The following is a 22366-nucleotide window of genomic DNA, read 5'->3' as shown; positions in this document are numbered from 1 at the left end:
GAGGGTATAGCTCAGTGGCAGAGTACATGCTTAGCATGCACGAGGTCCTGGGTTCAATCCCCAGTACCTCCATTAAAAATAGGTAAATAAACCTAATTACCTACCTCCCTCAAAAAAAAAAAAAAAAAACCCAAATAAAAAATATAACCTTAGGCTTCCATGTGGTCTTACCCTCAGATTTGAAGATTTGGGCTTTCTAGTTTTACCAAGAAAGTCTATGGTAGCAGTTTTCAAAACTTTTTACTGCATTCCATGGCAAAAATATATATATAAATATATATATAACCCCTTAATGAAAGTATGTATTTATACTAACAGTTTTCATGAAAATGCACTCTTACTAGTGCACCTTTACTGTATGCAGTATATTCTGGTATCTTTTGTTGTATTTTGTTTTCAAAGTGCTGGTTTTAACTCACTGAAGTAACTTTTTATGACCCTCAAATGGACTACAATACAGTCTGAAGAAAGGCTACTTTGGTCCTTCTGGATAGATGAGAGGTAGCAATTACTTTTCTACAGTTCTGAAATTTATATTCCCTCTACCCATCTTTTCTCTCATATTTGGATTATGATCTTGGCAATAAGAAAAAAAAGAGAAAAGTGCTAATATGGTGAATTCAGTAGCCATTTGCTTTAAAACTGTCCAAATACTCTGAAATTACTAGTTGTCCACAAATTAACTTGGATTCATTTCTTGACACTCCATATAACGAACTTAGGAAAACATTCCACATCATTCCACTTGGGAAACAACTTTATTTGTTGTTACTATCATCTAATACAGAACTCTAGAACACTGGGTTATAAGAATTTTTAAGTGCACATGAAGTGTTCTTCATATATTCTTGCCTCCTTCCCTTTGAGTATCCTAAAACTTGTCTACTCAATCCGCAAATCCCTTCTCATCAATGCTTCATATACTGTTTAGTTATGTTTCACAACCTTAAACCGGGGTCCTTGTTATAGAGGACTGTTAATGGAGCATTTGCTGCTTTGTGATAAGTGTTAAAGTATAAGCTTCTTGTAAGATTTGAGCACAGGCCATAGACATTAGGCGTTCCTAACAAGTGACAAATAGCATTTGTGAAATGTATCAAACCAAAAGCCTTTTCTCCTATAACAGGAGAAATACTTCCCCAATCAAAATAGAAAAATTCAAAATGGCATCAAAACATGTTTTTTAAAATAATTTTCTCCTAAAGTCACTTTATAATCAAATCTTGACATTTCTATCAGCAAAGGCTTTAAATCTACTTGTTGAGGAATCATTACAGTGTATGAATGAAGCTCCACACTGCAGTGATGAAGGTATGCTTTCCATGTGCTAAGACAAATTTTCTACCTAAGAATTTTCAGTAGGAACTACTGTTGCCCGTGAGATCTGTAAGCAGGAAAATGCCTTAAGGTTTATACCATCTGCCTACTTATAAAAGTGAGGTTTTTTTCCCTACTTAATTTCAACATTGTTTGCTGGGTCTTCACAGAATAACAGATGCTGCATAAGTATGTATGAAGGTAATCACTAGAGAATGAGAAAACTGAATAGGATCATTCAAAACGAAGACACAAAAGAATGATGGGATAAGTTTTGGAAAATAACTTTTCCAAAAGGTGGAGCTTTTCAAATATTTTCTTGGAGCTACAAAAGTAATGCTACATATTTACTTTGATTTTTGATAGTAACTCAAAAATTATCTTGAAATTTATCCTATTATAGGTACTTTTTCATAAGAAAACAACCATTGTGCTAACTTCTGTAGTAACGTTAAATTAACTGAAACTGCCGCGTAAAATACCTGCACTGGTAGATCCAATTCCTGTGGTGAGCACAGATCTCGGTGTAATCTTTGCTGCGTATTTGAGGAACTGAGATTTCCCTGTGCCAGGATCCCCAACCAATAAAAGATGAGATTCACCTAGAAAAATGTAAATAATGTAAAGCTTTTAATTTCTGTGAAAAGACTCAGAAGTATAGTTAATCAAAAAGAACATGGTCCACCTGGCATGCCCAACACAAATTATATTATACATAGTGCTTTTGCTTAAGGTCATTCAAGGAAGGATTTAACTAGAATATCTTTAGAAAAGTTAACATCATCCTAAATAATAATCTTTAATTAATTTCTGAATGTGACATTTAAAATCTAAATTCTTTTAACAGATTTTGTGCTATTTCCAGATGTTTAGGACTATGTTTAATTTTTCAAAAAATTTTGGCTTATGAAGTTTCTCAGTATATCTAATCTATTTTTAAATATCAAACTATTGTGATTAAATCTTTCCATCCAGCCATACAAGCATTTTACTCTATTTTTCTTTAAGTACTTTTAAGTGTTCAGGACTTTATAAGTACCTTAAAAATACTAGATCACTTATGATTCTAACAGTTAATTGAGAACCTTTTCATTCTATGAAAACTTAAGTAGTTTAATGAAATATCTATCTTAAAGTACTCTTATTTTTCAAACATAACATAGATGAATATATGAATATCCTGTGGTATATATTATCTCACTGATAAGTTTCTTCAGTAATATTCAAGTATTTTCTAAGTACATTAATAGGGAAATCTATTTTAAGCTCAACATTTAGCAGAGTGCCTTGCAAACAGTAGGTAATCAAAACATACAATACACAAAAACCTTATTATACTTACTATACTGTACTATATGGTTTTAGAGTCCCTAATAACAGCCTGATTTACAATAATATCTTTTTAGTCTTTTGGTTAAGACTTTGGTTATTATGGCCCTCATATGTCCTATACGAGGGCCCTAATCTATTTTATGCAACATTCTGGTCAGTTCAGTGTGTTAACCACAGAAGAGCTTTCTGCCATTTGGACATAATTACACACTTAGAGTAACTTTTGCTGAAATGCGTGACCTACAGCAGCACCTCCTGGCAGATGGCACATTTGCTGCCCACCAGCAGAAGGGGAACCAGCAGGCAGATGACAGAGAGCAGCAGTCGGAGAAAAACACACTGACAGTCACAGATGGAGAGACACTGACTTGGAGACATTAAAAAGTACTATTTCTTTTCTTTCCTTTTGGAGAGAGACTGGGGATCCAATGAAAAACATAGGCAGTAAAAGAAACAAGGATTTTATTTTGTGGCACCCTTACAGGCTGGAGCGAAAATATATATTCATTGAAAAAGTCTTTGGAAAGACTAGAATTCTACAAAGTAGTTCCTGATCCTGGACTAAGTATTAGACAGTGAGACAACTGTCAGCATTAAAAGATTGTATGTGGAAAATAAAGCTCAACAAGCAATTTTCATTCAGGAAAGAAAAATTCTAGCTTCTCTTCTTTTATGTCTTAGTACTTCTCAAAGTTTTTAAATGGGTACTAACCTCTGACCCGTGTTCCTGTAGCATCGGTCCTTTGAATCCCACCAGCCAGCACCATGGCCACAGCAAGCTTTACCAGGTACATTCCAAAAACTTGGGGGCACAAACTGGCCAATATTTCATTCCTTCCTAGACAAGGCAGAAAGATCAGAAGTTACCAATAATTTTCAAGAAATCCTAACTGAAATTTCCCTTTCTATCCTATCTTCCTGTAAACACTACATCTAAAATGATCAAGGGAACCATTTCCAAGTGACTGAAATGAGTAAATAACTTTATTTTGGTCCTAAAAGTCCTTTTCTTATTAATGCCATGAGATGAAAAGTCTTTATTCCTGGGTCTACTTGCTTAAGTTTCTATAAAGTTAGCATACTTTACAAGGTAAAGAAAGAAATCTCTTTTCTCTTTCTGCAGGCCAGCATTATCCCTTAGAAATAAACCAGCTGTACTTCCTGTGCAATAATTCCAGTAAAATTCTCCACTGCCTAAATAAAAGGAAGGTGTTCCATCTCAGAAACAATGAGTCAGATTGTAGAAACAGTAACCTTTAAGTACAGGACTTAGCTCGTGGAGCTTCTCCAGAGGTTTAAGAGAAGTAAAATTAACCTATCCTGCAAGCCAGTTCAGCACTGGCTCTGAGCAGTTTGGTAACTTCTGAAGTATCAGCGGGTCAAGGTATTTAGAAGATTATAAATGACAACTCTAGTAATCCAAGCTGGAGGTCTTGGATTCTGATCACATGCTTTGAATAACAGATTATCATTATTTTAGGTTCTTTATTTAGAAATGTCAAACAGCAAATCTGAGAATCTGCCCATGCCATCTATGAATAAAGTAGGGATTTCATTCTGTCATTGGCCTAATCAACCAACAGAGGGTCATAAACTTAGGAGATTCTAACAAGCCTTTCCTGAGTTGGTCTTACATGGAAGTCACTACTGTGATGGTACTCTTTATGTCTACATTCATGTTACCAGAAATGAATGTCCGCATGCTGGTAACTGATCTGCATGTTTGAGGACTTTATATTTAACTCTGTGTTTTTACTGATGCTTCAGTGATAGCACTTTTGAGGAGGAAAAGCAGTACAAGAACTCCTTTAGCCGATGATTCCAGTTCCAGAAGCCTTTCCATCAAGGTGAAGGAAAGGGCCTTCCTCCACAGTTTATGGCCCTATACACAAAAGCTACTTTTTGTAATGAATCACAGTTGACTCAGTGGCAACTGAGCTATAGTGCTGTGACCTGGGATAGCAGAAACAGGGAAGAAAGAAAATACTTCAGTAAAAAAGGAACCGAAAAGAAGAATTAGCGAATGGAGGAAAGTAACTGCTGGAGGGAATCCTGCCCTTTCCTGAGGTAGAAAGCCCAACGGGAAGAGATAAAAGTTCTGAGCTCTAAGCAGTTACGAAGACCTGACAGTAGGTAGGTAAATTCTGGCCATAATCTAGAGACTACACACACAAAGAAAGAAGGAACAGCCTCACCAAGCATGTAGCGAGTAGCAAACTGACCTGGGAGACATGCAAGTCAAAACTTAGCCAACTTTCTGGGAAAAGGTAGATTCAGTGACTAATGTGCTGACAGGAAGCATATCCCATGGTAAAGAGCACAGGCTCTGGTGTCAGATCCTAGGCTGTGTGACCTTGGGCAAGTTTCCTACCCTCTCTGCCTCCATTTCTTTACGTGTGAAATGGAGATGATAATGTATCACACAGAATTGTTAAGGACCTAAGGAGTTCCTAAGTGCACAGCACACACAGCAGTACCTGGCACACCACAGGAGCTACTTGACTGTTAACTATTATATTGCCTGTATTATTTGTGCTTATTGCTCATCTCAAGATTTCTTCACCCTGTAGTCAACATAAAACAGTATGCTCTGAAGTCACATGTGAGATACCAGATAAAAACAAAGGGGAAGGTCCATTCCCTAAATTTGTTATCTAAAAGTTGAAAACTCAGCTCCCTGGGTCATGGCAATAGAAGCTCCCACGACTATCATGAAGAGAACGCATTAGGGTGAATGCTTCCTCATCCCTCCCTCCCTCCCAAATTTCTGATCCTAGACTGTGTTAATAGTGTGCCCGTGCAATCCACTCTTGTGGCACAGCCCTTAGTTACCTCCGGAAGAGAATTTCTTAGAGCAACAGTAGAGTGAGTCACCCCAGAGTGGGTTCAGATGGCCCAGCAGACCCCAACCCCTATGTTTAAGTTTCTATCCAGCATTTAAGCACCAGGATCAGGGGATCCTTGAGGTCAGTATAGATAAGAAAATCTTTAGCTCCTTGTCAATACTCACAGTATCAGATCTTAATGAAACAGGCCAACCTCCCAGAGCTAAGCAGTGACATCATCTCTGGCTTTAGACTAGCATAATGAAGACACCCTTTTGGATACAGCTCTCTATCTCAACCCTCTCCCCTGACACACACACACACTGAAATAGTAAAATACAGTGGGCTGATAATGGGTACTTAACTAATAAAGCAGAATCTGCTCATACTAAAAAGAAAAATGTTGCCTCATTTTCTCCCTGTCTTCCTACTTAACATTTCTCACAGGTTATTACATTTATTTCTTCCTTTCATCCAGTAAATGAGTTGTATAGCTATAGCCTTCTAATCAAAACAAGACAGACTCTTTAATTGCCAGCACACAGCACTTCTGATGGTCTGGCTGGAGCACTGTATGATGCCTTTCCTTCCTTCACTGGTGCAGGGTTGGGTGTAGCAGGGGCACTGGAGTCAATAAGGAATGGTGATGGTCCAAGGAAGAGTCACTGATTTTTGTGAAGATTTGATCCTAAGAAACAGTTCTAAGCAAAAAAATGTATTTGAAAATACATATGACTCTTAAAAGACTTGCCTAATAAAGCCACAATGTAGGGCCCTTGGGTTCTTTCTGTACGGATCAGATGAAAGCATGATCGATAACCACTACATACATGTTACACACATAAACAACAACAAAAATCCCACAAAATAAAAGTAAATGCCTATATTTAGGCAAACGAAAGCCTTTTTTTGTGAAATGATACCTGTCCAGTTCAGCATGTGATTTAATGAAGTAATCTCCATGTATTAGATTTGAGGTGAAGTTTATCAGAAATAGCCTATTACTGGCTTCCATATATTTTTCTGAGATGCCTCCAAGGAACAATGAAAAGAGACATTTGAAGATTTAATTGGTGTTTTATGCAGTTGGGATTTTTAAATAAAAAATACACTACAAACCCAAAGGCTGTAATGTTTTAATCTGTGTAATTATATCTTAGTGTCAAAAATTTTGCTGTGATGATAAAGCTTATTTTCTGTATCTCTCTTATCATCTCTTTCCTACTTATTTCACATTTTTAAATCTTCAGCTCAAACAGTGTGAAGCTGTCTTAACTAGATACATCAGAAAAGAAATATGGCTTTAATAGGATGGGGTTTCATAATAGGATGTGCTTTGCTTATTTAAGGAAAAACAATATATTTAATTGGTAAAGGTGGTAGAAAACTCTGAAACTATTTTGGCAATATAAGAGATGTTAAAATAATAGTTAGAAATGGAAAAATCTCTTGAAATTATCCAGAAAGATCTCTAAATAGAAAAGATTATGCCAGAAAAGTTCTTCAAAAGGAGACTAGAGCTAGAAGAACTGACTAATGCTACTCCCTTGGAACACAGGCACCGATATGCAGCATGTAAATCACAAATACCATATCCTTAATTACAAACCTGCAAAGGGATCACTTTTATAGTATTCCCAAAAATCTTCAAATTCCTTTCGGACCTCCTCATCCATGTTGATCCCTGCAGACTGCTCATTATTTACTTGGACATAATTGGCTTTCAGGACTATCTCCACTTCACAGCGCACATCTTGCTGAAAGGGCTTCCACCGTTGCATCACGACCCCATAAATAGTGAGGTCATCACCTGAGAAAAAGCACCAAGTCAGTCCAGTGGTAGCATCCTGCCTGCTCGGGCACAAACTCACACAACAAAGGATCAGGGTTTACAGTGGGGCACATTCATCCAGAAACCATTTGGGGCAAAAGAATAGCAGAGTTTCTTTCTTTCTCTCTTTCTTTCCTTTCTCCCTTTCTTTTTTTCTTTCTTTCTTCCTTCCTTCCTTCCATTCCTTCTTTCCTTCCTTCCTTCTTTCCTTTCTTTCTTTCTACAGGGACTTGTATTGCACAGCTAAAAGCTAACTCCAGCATTTTAATTTTTCTTAATCTGCCACATGATAATCACACCAAGTTATAGCCTTTGGCTGGGAAAACAGTTTAATGGATGATTTATTCATTGTGATTATATTGGCTGAAATGTTCATCCTCTCAGAATCTCTAGCCATGTAGTTCACAGTTAAGGAGGTGGGAATTGTAGCCAGAAGTTTAAACTACAGTGAGTCCCTCAGTATCCGCAGGACATTGGTTCCAGAACCTACCGAGGATACCAAAATCCACGGATGCTCAGGTCCCACAGTTGGTCCTCTGAATCTGCGGTTCAGCATCCGTGGATTCACCCAACCATGGATCATGTAGTACTATAGTATTTCCTATTGAAAAAAAATCCATGCGTAAGTAGGCCCACACAGTTCAAACCCATGCTGGTCAAGGGTCACTCTGGTGTCAGGAAAGGACACAATCTAGTAATGAGGGATACTATGATACCAGTTTTAGTTTCTTTTATATTCACTTTTACTTAACCATTTTGTGAACATTTTACTCACTGCCTTTTTTTTTTAATGTACAAAGGGATGAGTACACTAATAAATGAATGAATACCTGTTCTACTTCAGAGCTCCTTTCCATAAGCTATGAAAGCACAAGATACAACCCTGCTTGTTCCTTCTTGATGGTTCCTTCACACCTAAGGAAACTTTCCCAATCCTGATGGATGGGTAGAATATTAAACTGTCACAGATTTTCCTAAGAGGTCTTGGATAATTTATAGGCACATTCTCCAAGCACTGACATCTGTTTTTATTGTTACATACAATTCCCTGCATTAATGAACAAGTATAGGTGAATGCTTGGTGTTCAATATTCTGGAACTGGAGAAAAGGGGGCCAAAAAAAGAAAAGACATAATCCTAGTCCCCAAGATTTCAATCTTTTCAAACACAGGATGTTGAACAAACCTTAGATCCAATCCTGTATTCACAGTTTGCACAACAGACACTGCCTCTGAACTAACAGGCAAGTCTTCATTTCCAAGCATGTGTCAAATACATGATGTTTGTCGATGTCAAATGCCTTTCCCTCTCTCAACTTCAATGTGTAACATGTAATCTGCAGGACTTTTGATTCCCTGAAGAAAAGTGTTTTATAGATGCACGAAACTGGTCGTACCAATTCACAGACTAGAAGGCATATTTCTAGCCAAAGGCAACTTCATAGTAAATGATGACAAACACATTAAATAGATTCTTCACACATGTTTTCAAGATCCTTCCTAAACAACTGCTTGGATGGTTTTCAAATATAAATCAGGAATAGTGATCATTTACTCTACTGTCTAGCCCCATTTTTTTTTTAGATGAAAATGACCAGAGCAACTTTATATGAGCACTTGGGACAGTTCTCTACTGTGGTCATTTTAGTGGGTTATATATAGGTTGTTCCTGTATTAGTCAAATGAGAAACTTAGCTTTCAGATATTGCACCATTAGTAATAATCTGACTTCAGCAAGCAGTGATAATGTGGAAAACGTAGACTACTCAAGAATGGCCGAGAGCTCAGATCTGGATTTAAATCCCAGCTCCACAACTCACTGGCTATGTGACCATGGGCAAGCTACCTAATAAGCTGAGCTTATTTCTTGACATACAAAATGCAAATAATTATACTTACATCACAGAGCTTAGTGAGAATTAGGTCAGATAATGTATATAAAGTACTTAATGCAATATCTAGAATAAGTGCCCCTTAAATATTAGCTATTTTTATACTAAACCTACCTTATGTTTGTAGAGCAACTAATACCATTAAAAACCCTTTAATATACACAGGTTTTCATTTACTCAAATATTTATTGTGTGACAGATTCATATGATCATCAGAACAACATCAGAGGTATACATGTGAGGCAATAGACACTCATTTGAAACTTTTGCATTTTTCCATAGTAAATGTCATTTAAACAATGCTATTTTCAGGAAGCTAAAATTCTTACTTTTGTACAATCCAATCTCTTTGTGCCCCTCTATCTTCTGCGGCATATTTACCACTGCAGGCGCCCCCCAGTCAGACCCATCTCTGATCTCCTGCTGCACTGACAGTTATCAGTACACAACCTCCAACTTTATTACTCTGCAACATCAGATTGGGGTTCCAAACTAGACTGTAAACTCCTAAAAGGAAAGAATTATGCCATTTATGTCTTCTGATTCTCACAGAGCTTCAGAACAACGGATGAAGGAAAAAGTAGCTACTGACAGACTGCTTCTATACATTCTTTATTGTTAGTGACATGTGAAAGAAAAATAACTTAAGATTTTTTTTTCAGTGCAGAAAGAATTCAGTTTAGGTGAACCACATGAAAATATGTTAGTCTCAATCAAAGGATATTTTCATGTTCCAGCCAAGCTCATACAAGCATTGCTTTGCTGACCCAGGTATTACAGATTTTGGTTAAAACCTAGTGTCTCATATGAGCAAGGTACTATGACACAGCCTTGTCCATTCAGCAGGCACTCCATATCAAAGCTGTTATTCACTGAGAATACTGTTTAGACAACTACAAACTTGTTAATATACTTGACATAAATTTCAAGCTAAGGGGCGGTGATTCTTGGGTGGAAGGGGAGAATCTTTTGATAAAGAATTATTAACTCTGGACACCGAACTCTTTGTTTCCATAAAGCCTTTGCCTCATCATTTTACTGAACTATCAAATTAGCAAATATTTTTTAAATGAGGCATTTGGAGAGGCCTAGGATTAAGAAAAAAGAAATGATGGAATTCAGAAAAATGAAGCATTTTCAATTCCTCCAGTAGGGGAGAACTGGAATATGAAATAAAAGGTCAGACATACCTATTACTTCCCGGGGGACACATTGGTGCTATTTGTTTTTCAGAGATTAGGGGTTTTTTAGTGAGGATGGGAAATATTTAAAGCAGGAAATGTTGAGGTGGTGAACTGAAAGGCAATTGTTGATAATAATGATTTCTACTTTCTGACCTACCTTCAATTTAAATTAAATGTTAAATGGCCAATGGAAATTGCTAGGCAAAGAGTAAAAGCAACAATTTTTAAGTTCTTTGGAATAAGAGGAGGAAACAGAAAGGATAAGCTCTGATGTCCTCCTCACAAACAAAGGTTTGGTTAAGGCCTGGGAGCGTGAGCAGAAGGCGCTGGCTCTAAGTGAACACATTTCCACCTGCCTTTTCCTAGGCTGGAGATACAGCCTCAGAGATGCTGGCGAAAGCTCTGTAGCTCTGAGGACAGCCTCTTTTGAGACTGAAAGTCTCTGAAGCCAAAAGACTTTTAAGCTCTACACTAGAGCCTTTACGGCCTGTCAGGTCCGTTAGTAAGGCAGTGAGGGAGAAGGAGGGAGAAGAAGGATGGATAAGGACAGTTGAGTTGGCATACAGAAAACATCAAGTGCTTTGGGTAGAAAAAAATTTTTAGATTATCACTTAGAAGGCAGTCTGCTTCTGTCCAAGATCTTCACCTTAAGGTGACCAGTGCCATGTGAATCTTACTGCCCTACCACCTACCAACTGAAGAAAGCACGCTTCATTCTCTCAGTCAATAACACATCCATTTAAAAACATACCAAATTTTACTAAGAATATCTCTTATGATATTTAACTACGGGTACTACAGGAGGGAGAATACTATTTACCCTCTTGAGCCACACTGCTGACACAAAAAACCTCCTAATATCTTACTTTTCCAAATAAAACCTTTCCCTACCATTTTCTTTGTCAAAATAGCGAGTTTTAATTCAGTGTAGGGAATTTCCAATTTTTAGAATTGGGCCATAAATACTTTTAAGTTTGACTTCTTCCCAAGATCCCTGGTGAGGAGAGTAAGAGGGGTCAAGATAAGCTGAGAAGGACAAAGGAGAGCTTAGGCACTGTCTGACTGGCCTGAAGATCAGAGCCTAAATCAAAGCAAGACTACAACCACCAGGCTTCTGAAGCCTTCAGGTTTCCAGGACAGCTCCGAGGCTCGGAGAGACTCTGATTTGCCTGGAACACTGTAGATCACCCAGATCAACGACCATCATGAGGCCTCAATTGCTAACAAACTGCTGTTCATCCTCTAGTTGGCTGTCTGAGAAAAGAAACTCACCATCACCCAAAGCCCATGTTAAACACCTTTGTTAGATATTGAGTCAAAATCGGTCTTCCTGCAGCTTCAGCCCACTGAAATCAAACAGTAGCTTCTGTAATTAGAATTCCTGTCTGTATCACCATTTTCCAACTAATCAACGTTGGCTGTCATGTCCTTCCTGAGGCCTCTCCAGGCTAAATACCCACAGTTCTTCTTTCAGTTTGGTTTTGCATTCCCTCTCCACTCAGGCAACTGGCCAATGGAAGACTGAGGACTCTCAGAGCTCAGGAGACCAAAATCGTGTGGCTCCTATATTGGTGTCACCAGCACAGAGCACAGAAGAACACCAATTTGAGTACAACAGCATTTGACAGAGTCACATCCTCTGCTGCATTTCATATGTATAATTGCCCACTAAATCCACTGCTTTTTTTTTTTTTTATGTTGCCTCTGTTAAGCTATGGTGTACTGAATTGAGTCCCAGACTAAAAGTCAGTGGATCTGAGTTCATGTTCCAGTTCTGCCACTTACTTCTCCAAGTGACCTTGGGCAAATCAGGTTCTTCATCAATAAAACAAGCGGCTGGACTAGACTGCTAACCTCCAGTCCAGCTTCTTTCCTGCTATCACCCCCCCACTCATGCCAGTCTCTGTTCTCAAAGTGAGCAATCAATACTCCACATTCACTTGCCAGTGACCTTGGGAAAATTAAAAAAGTGGCTTTTCCTCATCAATACCTTAGGAACTGATATATAAGTTAACAAAAGTTAATTCTTACCAGATTTGCAACTGTCTACTAAATCATCTTCCAGGATAACCTTCATAGATCGTGGGATACTTCCAACAGATAGTCTTTGAACCTAGCAAGGAAAAGAAAGCAGATACTTGGTATGCTTAAATACATACTAAGTATTCAGAAGCCTAGCACTTCTTGAGATTACTCTATTTCTGTTATTAACATACAGTTTAATTATGATGGGGACTTATGAAATTTTCTTGAAAATTGTGCCTACTATTAGTTTAAGAATTCACCAAAACTAGAGTAAACTAAAATCACCAATATGGAAAATATCTCCAAATATAATCTACCATGTTGATGGTCAAAATAGACATATGCTCCAACTACTGAATACAATAACAAAGTTACTTAACTAGAAAAGAGAGGTAGTTCTTTCCTCATCTCTAGTCATAAGACCCGGGACAAATCACTCAGTTCCTTTGATTATTTCTTAGTAATAGAACCCTGATTTTATTCCACATGGACATATGCCCAGTAAGTAGACTCTCCCAGGCTCCTTTACAGCTAGGTGTGGTCATCCGACCAAGTCCTGGCCAGTGAGATACAAGCAGACCTGATGCAGGAGAATTTGAGGGAGACTGTTTAAATGGAGACTTGGGTTAAGTGACAGGTGCTTTTGCCTCCTTTTTCCTGTTCTTTGGAAAACAGATGTGACAGAGTTGTAACCACCATCCTGGACCACAGACACCCATAAGAATAGAAGCCTTGTCTTCAGAATGGTGTGGAAAGACAGAAGGGGTCTGTGTTCTTGACACTGAATAAGCTTTTGTGTATAAGCTGAAAGTAAAGGAAAATCAGGCTCACTTTCACATGTTAAAGAGAGCTTATGCATAACTCATTTGGCAGGGTAAATAAATCAAATCTAAACTCCAAATCCTGCCCACTCCAGTGTTTAACAACCAATTACACCCACTTAATCTTCTCCTATCAGTTAAGTACAACTTCTTTGAATTTCTTAAATATTCACTTAATCTAAAATAATTATTAAGTCATTTCACAACCCTCTTGCCAATGTTTGCTATAAAAAGATGATTATTTTATGGCCCCTAAATTCTATATTCTGATATATGTGCAACAGTTTCACACTTGATCTACCAAGTGATGAGACAAGTTCCGTTGATAACCCACTATGTGTTCCCTAGTCCTGGTGATTTCCACTTAGCTGAAAAACACTTCTTCAAATTTGTTATTTTTATTTGATCATTTACCTGTTCCTGAATTTTAATTTCCTGGTAATCTCTACACCTAGTTGAAGATGAAGACAAGCCTGAGAGGCAAGTGAATTTTGAAGAATTGCAGCTCTCCAAGCTGGGACATGAGGATGGCTGGCATAAGGTATAATACTGCTCAAAATCAGCCTTGACCACAAATACATGCTTGCATTTGTTACACATGTAGTCCCGCTCAAACTCCAGGATCTTCACCAGACTCGTTCGAATCACTGTCCCAGTGACAGACAAAAAGTGTCCCACATCCTTGGTTTTAGGGATGTGCTCCCTTACCAGCTCAGGACAAACAGGTAATCCTGATGGGGAAAAAAAAAAAGCACACAGAAAAAAACACATCAACATATACCTTGGTATGTGACTCCATGTAATGAATTTTTCTCATATTTCCTGAAGGAGAAAGTATAATTTCAGAAACAAAAAAAAAAACCTTTTTGTTTTATTTAAGAAAAAATTCAGATCAACTCAACTAATAGAAAAGAATTATTTCAAATAACAATTATCAATGGACTCTCTTTAAAAGCATCTAGAAGATATAATAACCTGGATTAAAAAAAACTGATTCTCGTAAGAGGGATATCTCAGTTGGATGTAAATACTGTATAAACTTGTAACCACATTCAATGAAGAATATATTGCCACATGCCACACATAAAATCAGCTGATGACTCTGAGTAAAAGCAGTGCTTTATTAAGAGCTTTTAGATAAGGGGGAAATTAGTGAATGAAAGAGAAGTGGGGGATGGGCTTTCCCTCTCTCTCCAGCCTTGCCTTTACCACATCTGGCCCCCAGTGTCCCCGTTCAGGCAAAAATGCATGAATTTTTCTGTGTATATGGGGCTTCTTACCTCTGTAGCTTTCCATAGGCACTGTACTTTGGCTGGGGAACTCTCCCCAGTTCACTTAGCCAGGAAGAAGTTTACTTTCTGCAAGAAAAGTTTCCTAAATCCAGACTAGAACCCTCACACATACACAAACAGAACAGCTAAGCAAAATGGTCAAATGAATGCACCACTGCATAAAAGATGTCTTTTATATCTGGAGGAACCTTCTGTCAGAAGATTAAAAAAAAGCATACTCCTTGGGTCCAGAGATGTCTTCCTTTCTTTGCAAATAATGACTAAGGCCTGTGCACGCTGGGTCATGGCAAGTCTATGCAATACTGGTTCTATTTCAATTAGCATAAGATGTGCTGGAGAGAGAGACTACACATCAGGAAGAAGGGAGGTAGAGGGCATCAGGGCTCAGCCAAAGGGTCCCCCATATGCTCACCAACACTCTTGTGTTCCTCCTGAAGTATGGCCAAGTTGAGTGAATTCCCTGCTGCCCACCCCCAGCAAGGGACCTGTGTCTAAACCCAGTCGTAGCACCTCTAAAGAAAAAACTACGTAACAAATTACAAGCTGTGTTTCTAAGAAAATTAGCTTTTAATTATCTTCTATATTTTTACAATACAGGGCAATAACCCACCCTTAATGTTCTTATCTTACTGAATTGAATCATGTATATGGGTACCTGTTAGAATAATTTTTGATTTTTAGAACTGAGCAAATGAGTCTAAAACATGGCTATCATTACCATGAAGTGGTTCATTGTGTAAAGTAGCCAAATCATTTTAAAAAAAGGTTAGTAGAGATGAGTACATTTTTAGATCTTCACATTCTTTTCTTTCATACTATAATTTTGAGTACATTTATAATATAGAGATACAAAGCAACATAATGGTAAGCAAAACTGACCCCATAAATCAAAATCTCAGTACTAAAGAAGGCTAAGGGGTATGTTTTGAGAGAACTGTCAATTTATTCTAATCTTTGTCTGACTACGCACGGTACTAAGTGTGCTCTCCTAGTGAAGCCGCAGGGGGACATCAGGCACTAAGCCACTATTATCGCTGAAAAACAAAAACCATTATCATTCTGACTCATTCACTTGTAAAAGAACAAATACATTTTTAAAATAGAGATATGTCCACATCTGTGCTAGAGATATATCTAGATCAATTACTTCAGGTCAGGGGTTTCCCGCGTGCAGTCCCTGGAAAGCGCATCCACCTCAGAGCTTTGAGAAATGCAAATTCTTGGGCCCCAGGCCAGACCTCCTCAATGAGAAACTCTGGGGTTGGGGCCCAGCAATCAGCACTTTAACAGGCGCTACAGGTGATTCTGATGCCCCTTAATATTTAAGAACCACTACTTTAAATAACACATGAGGGCTATTTTTTTCCTTCTTCACTTACTCTGATGCTAACTGTGGATCTGAACACCTTTCATCAAAACCACTGGGAACAGCAAGTAAATCTTAGACCAATAAAAGTCCCAGAAGACAAAGAGCAATGCATATCCTGGAAAAACAAACCAGAAAATGTCTGTTCCTAAAGAGACTGAACTACAGAGGCATCCTGAGTTTTAATAATTAAATGCCTTGCCTGGAGTCCAAGATGGAAGTGCAACACAACTAAGCTCAGACTATTTCCACCTCGGTTCATTCTGCCTGGGACACATCCATCCCCTGAAACCTGGGTGGATGCCCTAGGACAATTCACTCCCTGCTAGGTGAGCTAATACATATCTTGCGCATACCTTGAGTGAGGCATGCGTCACATAAGTAAAAGTTGCCATTAAGCTCCTTTCATATGCACATATGCATGTATCTGTGGGCATACATACACCATTTGGTAAATATTTGATTACACTGCTGTCTCCTCTATAGCCTTGAACTCCTTTAGATGAGGGACTATACGATTTTCTTTTTGGTTTCCCAAAGGTCTAGCAAATGCCTTCATAGGTTATGTTTGTAGAATGAATGTTACCATGGTAGTAACATAATTCACAATTCACTTTCTCAGAGAAGAATGAAGAAATAAGCTAAATTCACCTGAAACCATAATACAGTGATTTATGCAGACAGAATTTTATTATTTAAACCAAGCATGGAAAAGTGTCTAAACGTAAGGACAGCCTAAAATTATTCATTAAATACCATTTCAAAATTAACTAAAGCCCCTTTTAACAATCCTTTTGCAACATTATCAGAAGAGAATGTCTTCTTGATCCCAGCAAGAGATTATCTAGTGTCTGAATCATAAAGATTAATAATCATCATAATTTTGGAATAAATTTACTGGAATAGTAAGTGCAATTGCAGATACTATTTTTTTCAGTCAAATCAAGGGGCTGGCATTTTTTGGAAATTTAATTTGTCTCCAAGGAGTTCTACTATAGTGACTCCTAACCTTTTTGGAATCATGGCCATTGTTTTTTTGTTGATCATAAATCCCTACCTTTCTGAAATGTATAAAGTAAATATTTTCAAACAAAGTGGTATGTGTTCTCCAACTTAACCACAGATTGCAGTAATTCAAGGACACAGCTTTGACATCACAAATTGCAGACTGCTCCACAGCAGTTTCTTTAATGTTAGGATGCTTCAGCTGTCGTTCATTCAACAGAAAGTTAGACTGCCTAATAGGTGGCCTGCACAATGTTAAACTTGATACACAAAAATAATGAATTTAAAAAATATCTTGTAGTAACCTATGGTGAAAAGAATATGAAAACAAATATATGTTTGCTCATGTATGACTGAAGCATTATGCTGTACACCAGAAATTGACACAACATTGTAAACTGACTATACTTCAGTAAAACATATATATAAAGAATTTCCTAAAACAGTTTTGAAGATCACTGAGTAGTATCTACCATTTTTCCAATTCTTTGTATTATCAATTCTTTTACTGTCAGTAGTCACAAAAACTCAGAAAACTGAATTATAATTTTTTACACATATACATATGTGTATACATTGATACAAATACACTGTGTCTCCACACTTTCGCCCTCTCCTCAGTTGGCATGGCTAGTCCCATAGCCTTCCAAAATATCCAGAGAAAACAGTATAAAATCATTATTCTGCTCCAAAAGTGACCAACTACACAATGCATATTTTGAAGTATAAACATCAATTATTTCTTAGTGCTTGGATTCAATATACGTTGGGATTTTTCAACATCTTCTCAAAGAATAACATGGCAGTAAAAATCCTTAAGTGATACCTGATATCCTGGCATGAAGATTCTGCTTCATGGAGACACCCTCAGACTGAGAAAGGGACTGGAGAATCGTCAAGGCTGATCTTCGCAGTGCGTTATCAAAAACAGTTAGTACTTCATTGGGGAAGGCGTTGAAATATTCCCCAATCTCCATGTTGGTCTCAAAAAGGGTCATGGCATTAACCACAACAGGGTAATGAGCATCTTCATCTCTTTCCTTCAAGATGAGAAGAATATCGTGCTTATGGTATTCTGAAACATAGGACTCAAACACTTGACCGACCAGTGTAACTTGATCACTATTCATCTCGGATCTAAGTAACTAAAAAAAGAGAAAGTACTGCATTAGACCTTTAATTTTCTAGACCTATACACTAGTTTACACAAAAGATTGGTTGTAAATCATTCTGACTTTGGCTCACACTCTAATCTCAAATTATCATCTGAATTCAAACCTTTATTAGATCTGAATTATTTGTCAGTCACTGAGTGAATTTATTTTTTGAGTGAAGTTAATTCTAAGTTAAAGAATTATGTTTGTTCTGCTTATCCAAATCCAAAATGGTCCGATGCCTCCTTTTCCATATCTTTTCCCAAAACCTCCTCCTCATTAACCCTATATTATGAAACAGGCCCTTGCCTTTTCTTTAATCACATTCCATACATGCATTTGTTCTCAAGTATAAAATCTTAAATGCCAGTCTTCTGGTTTAAGTTATTCCTGGTAGAGTTCTTTGCAAGTATCCTGGCTCTAGGTTTTATTCACATAAAGAACATACCTTTCTCTCTCTTTCATTCTCTGTCCCCTCAACCTAGTTACACACACACACACACACACACACACACACAAACATTCATCTATACTCTGCTACATAAATGGAACACACACTACTGCTCAGATGGGTAGCCATTATGACTTAGTTAACAGATTGGTTTTAGAAATTTACATTTGGAGGTGAATTTGTTCTTATTTTCTCTTCCTTACCTAGGAAAGCTACTGGCTTCAGAAAAAAACAGTTGTCAAGAATACAAAGAAACTAGATAATTAAACTGAGGAAAGGAAATTGGTCTCTAAGTGATAAATCACCAAGATTGAAAGTAAATACAGGATATTACATGGCTGGCAATATATATTTAAAAATTCATATCTATAGATTAAAAGAGCCTATCTCCATTATGTTTTCATGGGTAGGTTCAGGTATCTACCATGTACAAGGCACTGTTCTGGGAAATGAAAAAAGCACAATAAAAGGTTCTCTATGCCCTCAAGAGAGCCAAGGAACAGATCAAATGAAACAGTGCTCTAACAGTGGTAAAAATGCAATACAAATGGGAGCACAAAGGAGAGAAGAATTAAATTTAAATGGGTGACAATCTGAGATGTGGCAAGACAGTTACAAATAAACTGTCCAAAGTGATCATCTAAGAAACTCTTGTTTGGTTTGGAAACAGAGCACTGGAGGATGTGTCCTTTGATTTATTGCATTCAAACAACACACTGTACTAGGCTCTACAAATAGAAAGATTGTTAAAGACATTGTTATGACATTAACATGTCATTTAGCATCCTAAACATGCGTTACACGTGCTATTAGCAATATTTTGCCTTCTCTGGGAACCTACTAGAAGGTGTGAAAGGAGTAAGGTGGGTATACAGCAGTTAGGTCAAGAATCCTGACACCTACAGGATGCCAATGTGAGATTAAGAGATGAAAATACGCATATCCAAGAGAACTCGTGAAAATAAACTGTGACCACTTACATTGATAAGTGTTTTGTTTGGGTTAGTTAATATAAATTCAGCTAAATGTAAAGCAGAAAAAGCTCTTGAGAAGGAGCAACTAAATCATACAGTATCTTCACGATGTGGCCTTCGCTAATAAAAACAATCTGGACTGCGAGAAGTGGCTCTAAGACAATCTCTAAGATTCTATAAAAGCATATTAAATTTGGAAAGCAATTTAAAAGTCAGCTCCACATACGGCAGGCAGAGGGCAGCTGCAGAATTTATGGTTCAAATTAAGATCAGATTAAACTTCGCCTGGTCTTTTTGAAAGAGCATCTTTTAAAAAAATAGCATTTACTTTCAATATCTGGGCCCAATTGACCAATCAAATGTTTCTAAGCAGTTTGCTAACCCTATAAATGTGCCCACCCAGATACAGACTGGTGGCAATGTTTTACAACTTTCAAGTCCTTTCCCCTTTTTCTTACTGAATATTTGAGGACAAAATAAATAAAGTCAAGTTGTGTTACTTTATTCTCCTAACTAAAGTGACCCTCCAACAAGAAAAACCAGAGGCCGCACAAGCGCCAACTTGAAGCTGGGTCAGTGGGAATTCCCGCCCGCAAACCGCCGCCCCGCCCCTCCGGGAGCCACGCCCTCCAGAGCCCTAAGACACGCCCCGCCCGCCTGCCCCCATCAGCTCCCCGCCCCGCTCGCCGCGGGCGCTCGGCAAATGTGGAGCCAAGCCGTGCCTGGAGGACGGCTTTCCACCCTTGCGACTCCGGCCGCAGCCCGTGCCCTACGGCAACTCGGCAGGTCTCTGCCATTCCTCAGACTCCGCCGCGGGCAGCTCCGGCGCCGGACCAGTCGCCGAGTTGAATAGTTTTGAAACTACCCAGGTGTGGGCGAGACTTGGGACGCATTGTGGGAGAGAGAAATAAATAATGGTGAAACGAGGCAGCGGCTGTCACTTACTGGAGGACGCGTGGTGTCAGAAGTCACCAGGGGCGCGCTGCTCCCGAGGCCGAGGGGCGCGGAGAGCTCGGGCCGGGCAGCGGAGTAGCGCGGCAGCCGGAGAGGCGGGAGGAGGCCCCGGGTGGGGGCGGGGCGGGGCGCGTGCGCGGGGCCGCTCGAGGCGCCGTCGGCCGCGGGGGCGCGCAGGCTCCGGCGAGCTTGCTTCGCGCTGGGGAGAAGTAGGCGCCACGCTGCCGGCTCGGCCCGGCCCGGCCCGCGCTCCCGACGAACGCCGGGCCGCGCACCGCCTCAACTCGGAGCCTCAGGTGGCGCTTCCGGGTGGAGAAGCGGGCTGGCTCGCGCGCCCAGCCAGACGCCGCAGGACGAGAGAGGCGGGGCGGGGTGGGGCTGGATGGGAGGTGCGAGGCTGGATGGGAGGTGCGAGGCTGGATGGGAGGTGCGAGGAGGATCCCGGGCGGGGCAGGGAGTGGGGCGAGGCGGGGCCGGGCCGGGCAGCCGCTCGGTGAAGTGGGAAGAGCCCGGCTTTGTGGTGGCTCAGGGGTTTGTACCGGCCCGGCTTTTCGTCTTAAGAGCTCTACCAAACCTAAAGCCGCAAAGGTTTTTCTCCTATGTTTTCTTCTGGAAGTTTCAGAATGAAGTTTTTACGTTTAGGTCTATGATCATTTTGAACTGACTTTAGGATATGGTTCGAAGTACGGATCTTAGGTAATTTTTTGGCTTTTGGATGTGTACCACCGTTTGTTAAGAGTTACTCTTTTCCCACTGAATAGCCTTTGCACCCGTGTCAGACACATCAGTTATCCTTGTTTGTTTGGGTCTAAGACTTAGGATTCTCTTCCCATAACCTATTTGTCCATCTTTATAAAAAGTACCACATTGTCGTAGTTACTGTGACTCTATAATGAGTCTTGAAATTAGGTAGTGTTTGGCCTCCAGTTTTGTCCTCTTTCAAAGTTGTTTGGGCTCTTCTGTTTCCATATGAATTTTAAAACCAGCTTGTCATTTTCTGTTAAGCGGGGATTTTTGTTGGGGTTGCATAAAATCTGTAGGTCAATATGGGAGGAATTCGCATGTCAATAATAAGAGTCGTTTGACCTTGAACAAGGTAAACCGCATTTTATTTAGGTATTATATAATTTCAACAATGTTTGATCTTTTGTCAAATTTATCTCTTAGATTTATCCCTAAAATCATGGGGAAGGAGGAACCAATTTCAATTTCTGGTTATTCTTTTCTAGCATGCAGAAATACGATTGATTTTTTAAATTTTATTAAAAATTTTAATAGTAAAATATATTTTTATAACAGTGTTAGATTCATAGCAAAACTGAGCAGAAAATACAAAGATTTCCCCATGTAATCCCTGTCTCCACCCACCCACAACCTCCTTCAATGTCGGTATCCCTTTACCAGAGTGGTATGTTTATTACAACTGATGCACCTGTATTAACACATCATCATCACTCAAAGTCTCTAGTTATAGTAGGGTTCACTCTTGGTGGTGTGCATTCTATGGATTTTGACAGATATGTAGTAACATGTATTCACCATTGTAATATCATACAGAATAGTTTCACTGCCTTAAAAATTTGTGCTGTCTGTTCATCCCTCCCTCCTCACTAACCCTTAACAACAACTGATCTTTTTACTGTCTCCATAGTTTTCCATGATATCCTGTAGTTGAAATCATACAGTATGTTGCCTTTTCAGATTGCCTTTTTCACTTGGTAATATACATTTAAATTTCCTTCATGTGTTTTCATGGCTTGGCATGTCATTTATTTTTGGTGCTGAATAATATGCCATTACCTGAATGTACCACACTTTATTTATCCACTTACCTATGGAAGGACATTTTGGTTGTTTCCAAGTTTGGCCAGTTATGAATAAAGCTGCCTTAAACATCCACATGCAGGTTTTCGTGTGGACATAATTTTTCATCTCCTTTGGGTA

General features: G+C 38.9%; 1 protein-coding gene across 4 annotated transcripts in view; it reads right to left on the bottom strand.

Moving 5' to 3' along the window:
- The window catches only part of MCM9 (minichromosome maintenance 9 homologous recombination repair factor), a 113147-nt gene extending 92366 nt beyond the window's left edge, over positions 1–20781 (bottom strand). For 3 of the 4 annotated variants that reach the window (XR_012508649.1, XM_074368428.1, XM_074368429.1), the window contains exons 1-7: positions 20414–20781; positions 17716–18034; positions 13641–13957; positions 12412–12493; positions 7084–7284; positions 3362–3487; positions 1800–1919 (exon numbers count right to left, since the gene is read on the bottom strand). Coding sequence is in view for 3 of the 4 variants with exons in the window: in XM_074368428.1 (XP_074224529.1) it covers positions 1800–1919; positions 3362–3487; positions 7084–7284; positions 12412–12493; positions 13641–13957; positions 17716–18019 (1150 nt within the window). In the remaining variant the exon portion in view is untranslated. The remainder of the gene's footprint in view (positions 1–1799; positions 1920–3361; positions 3488–7083; positions 7285–12411; positions 12494–13640; positions 13958–17715; positions 18035–20413) is intronic. The other variant, XM_074368427.1, reaches the window with a different exon arrangement.
- Positions 20782–22366: the final 1585 nt, after the last annotated feature.

Source organism: Camelus bactrianus, chromosome 8 (assembly GCF_048773025.1).
Source record: "Camelus bactrianus isolate YW-2024 breed Bactrian camel chromosome 8, ASM4877302v1, whole genome shotgun sequence".
In the NCBI taxonomy this organism is placed as follows: Eukaryota; Metazoa; Chordata; class Mammalia; order Artiodactyla; family Camelidae; genus Camelus; species Camelus bactrianus.
This window is presented reverse-complemented; position numbering and strand designations above follow the sequence as displayed.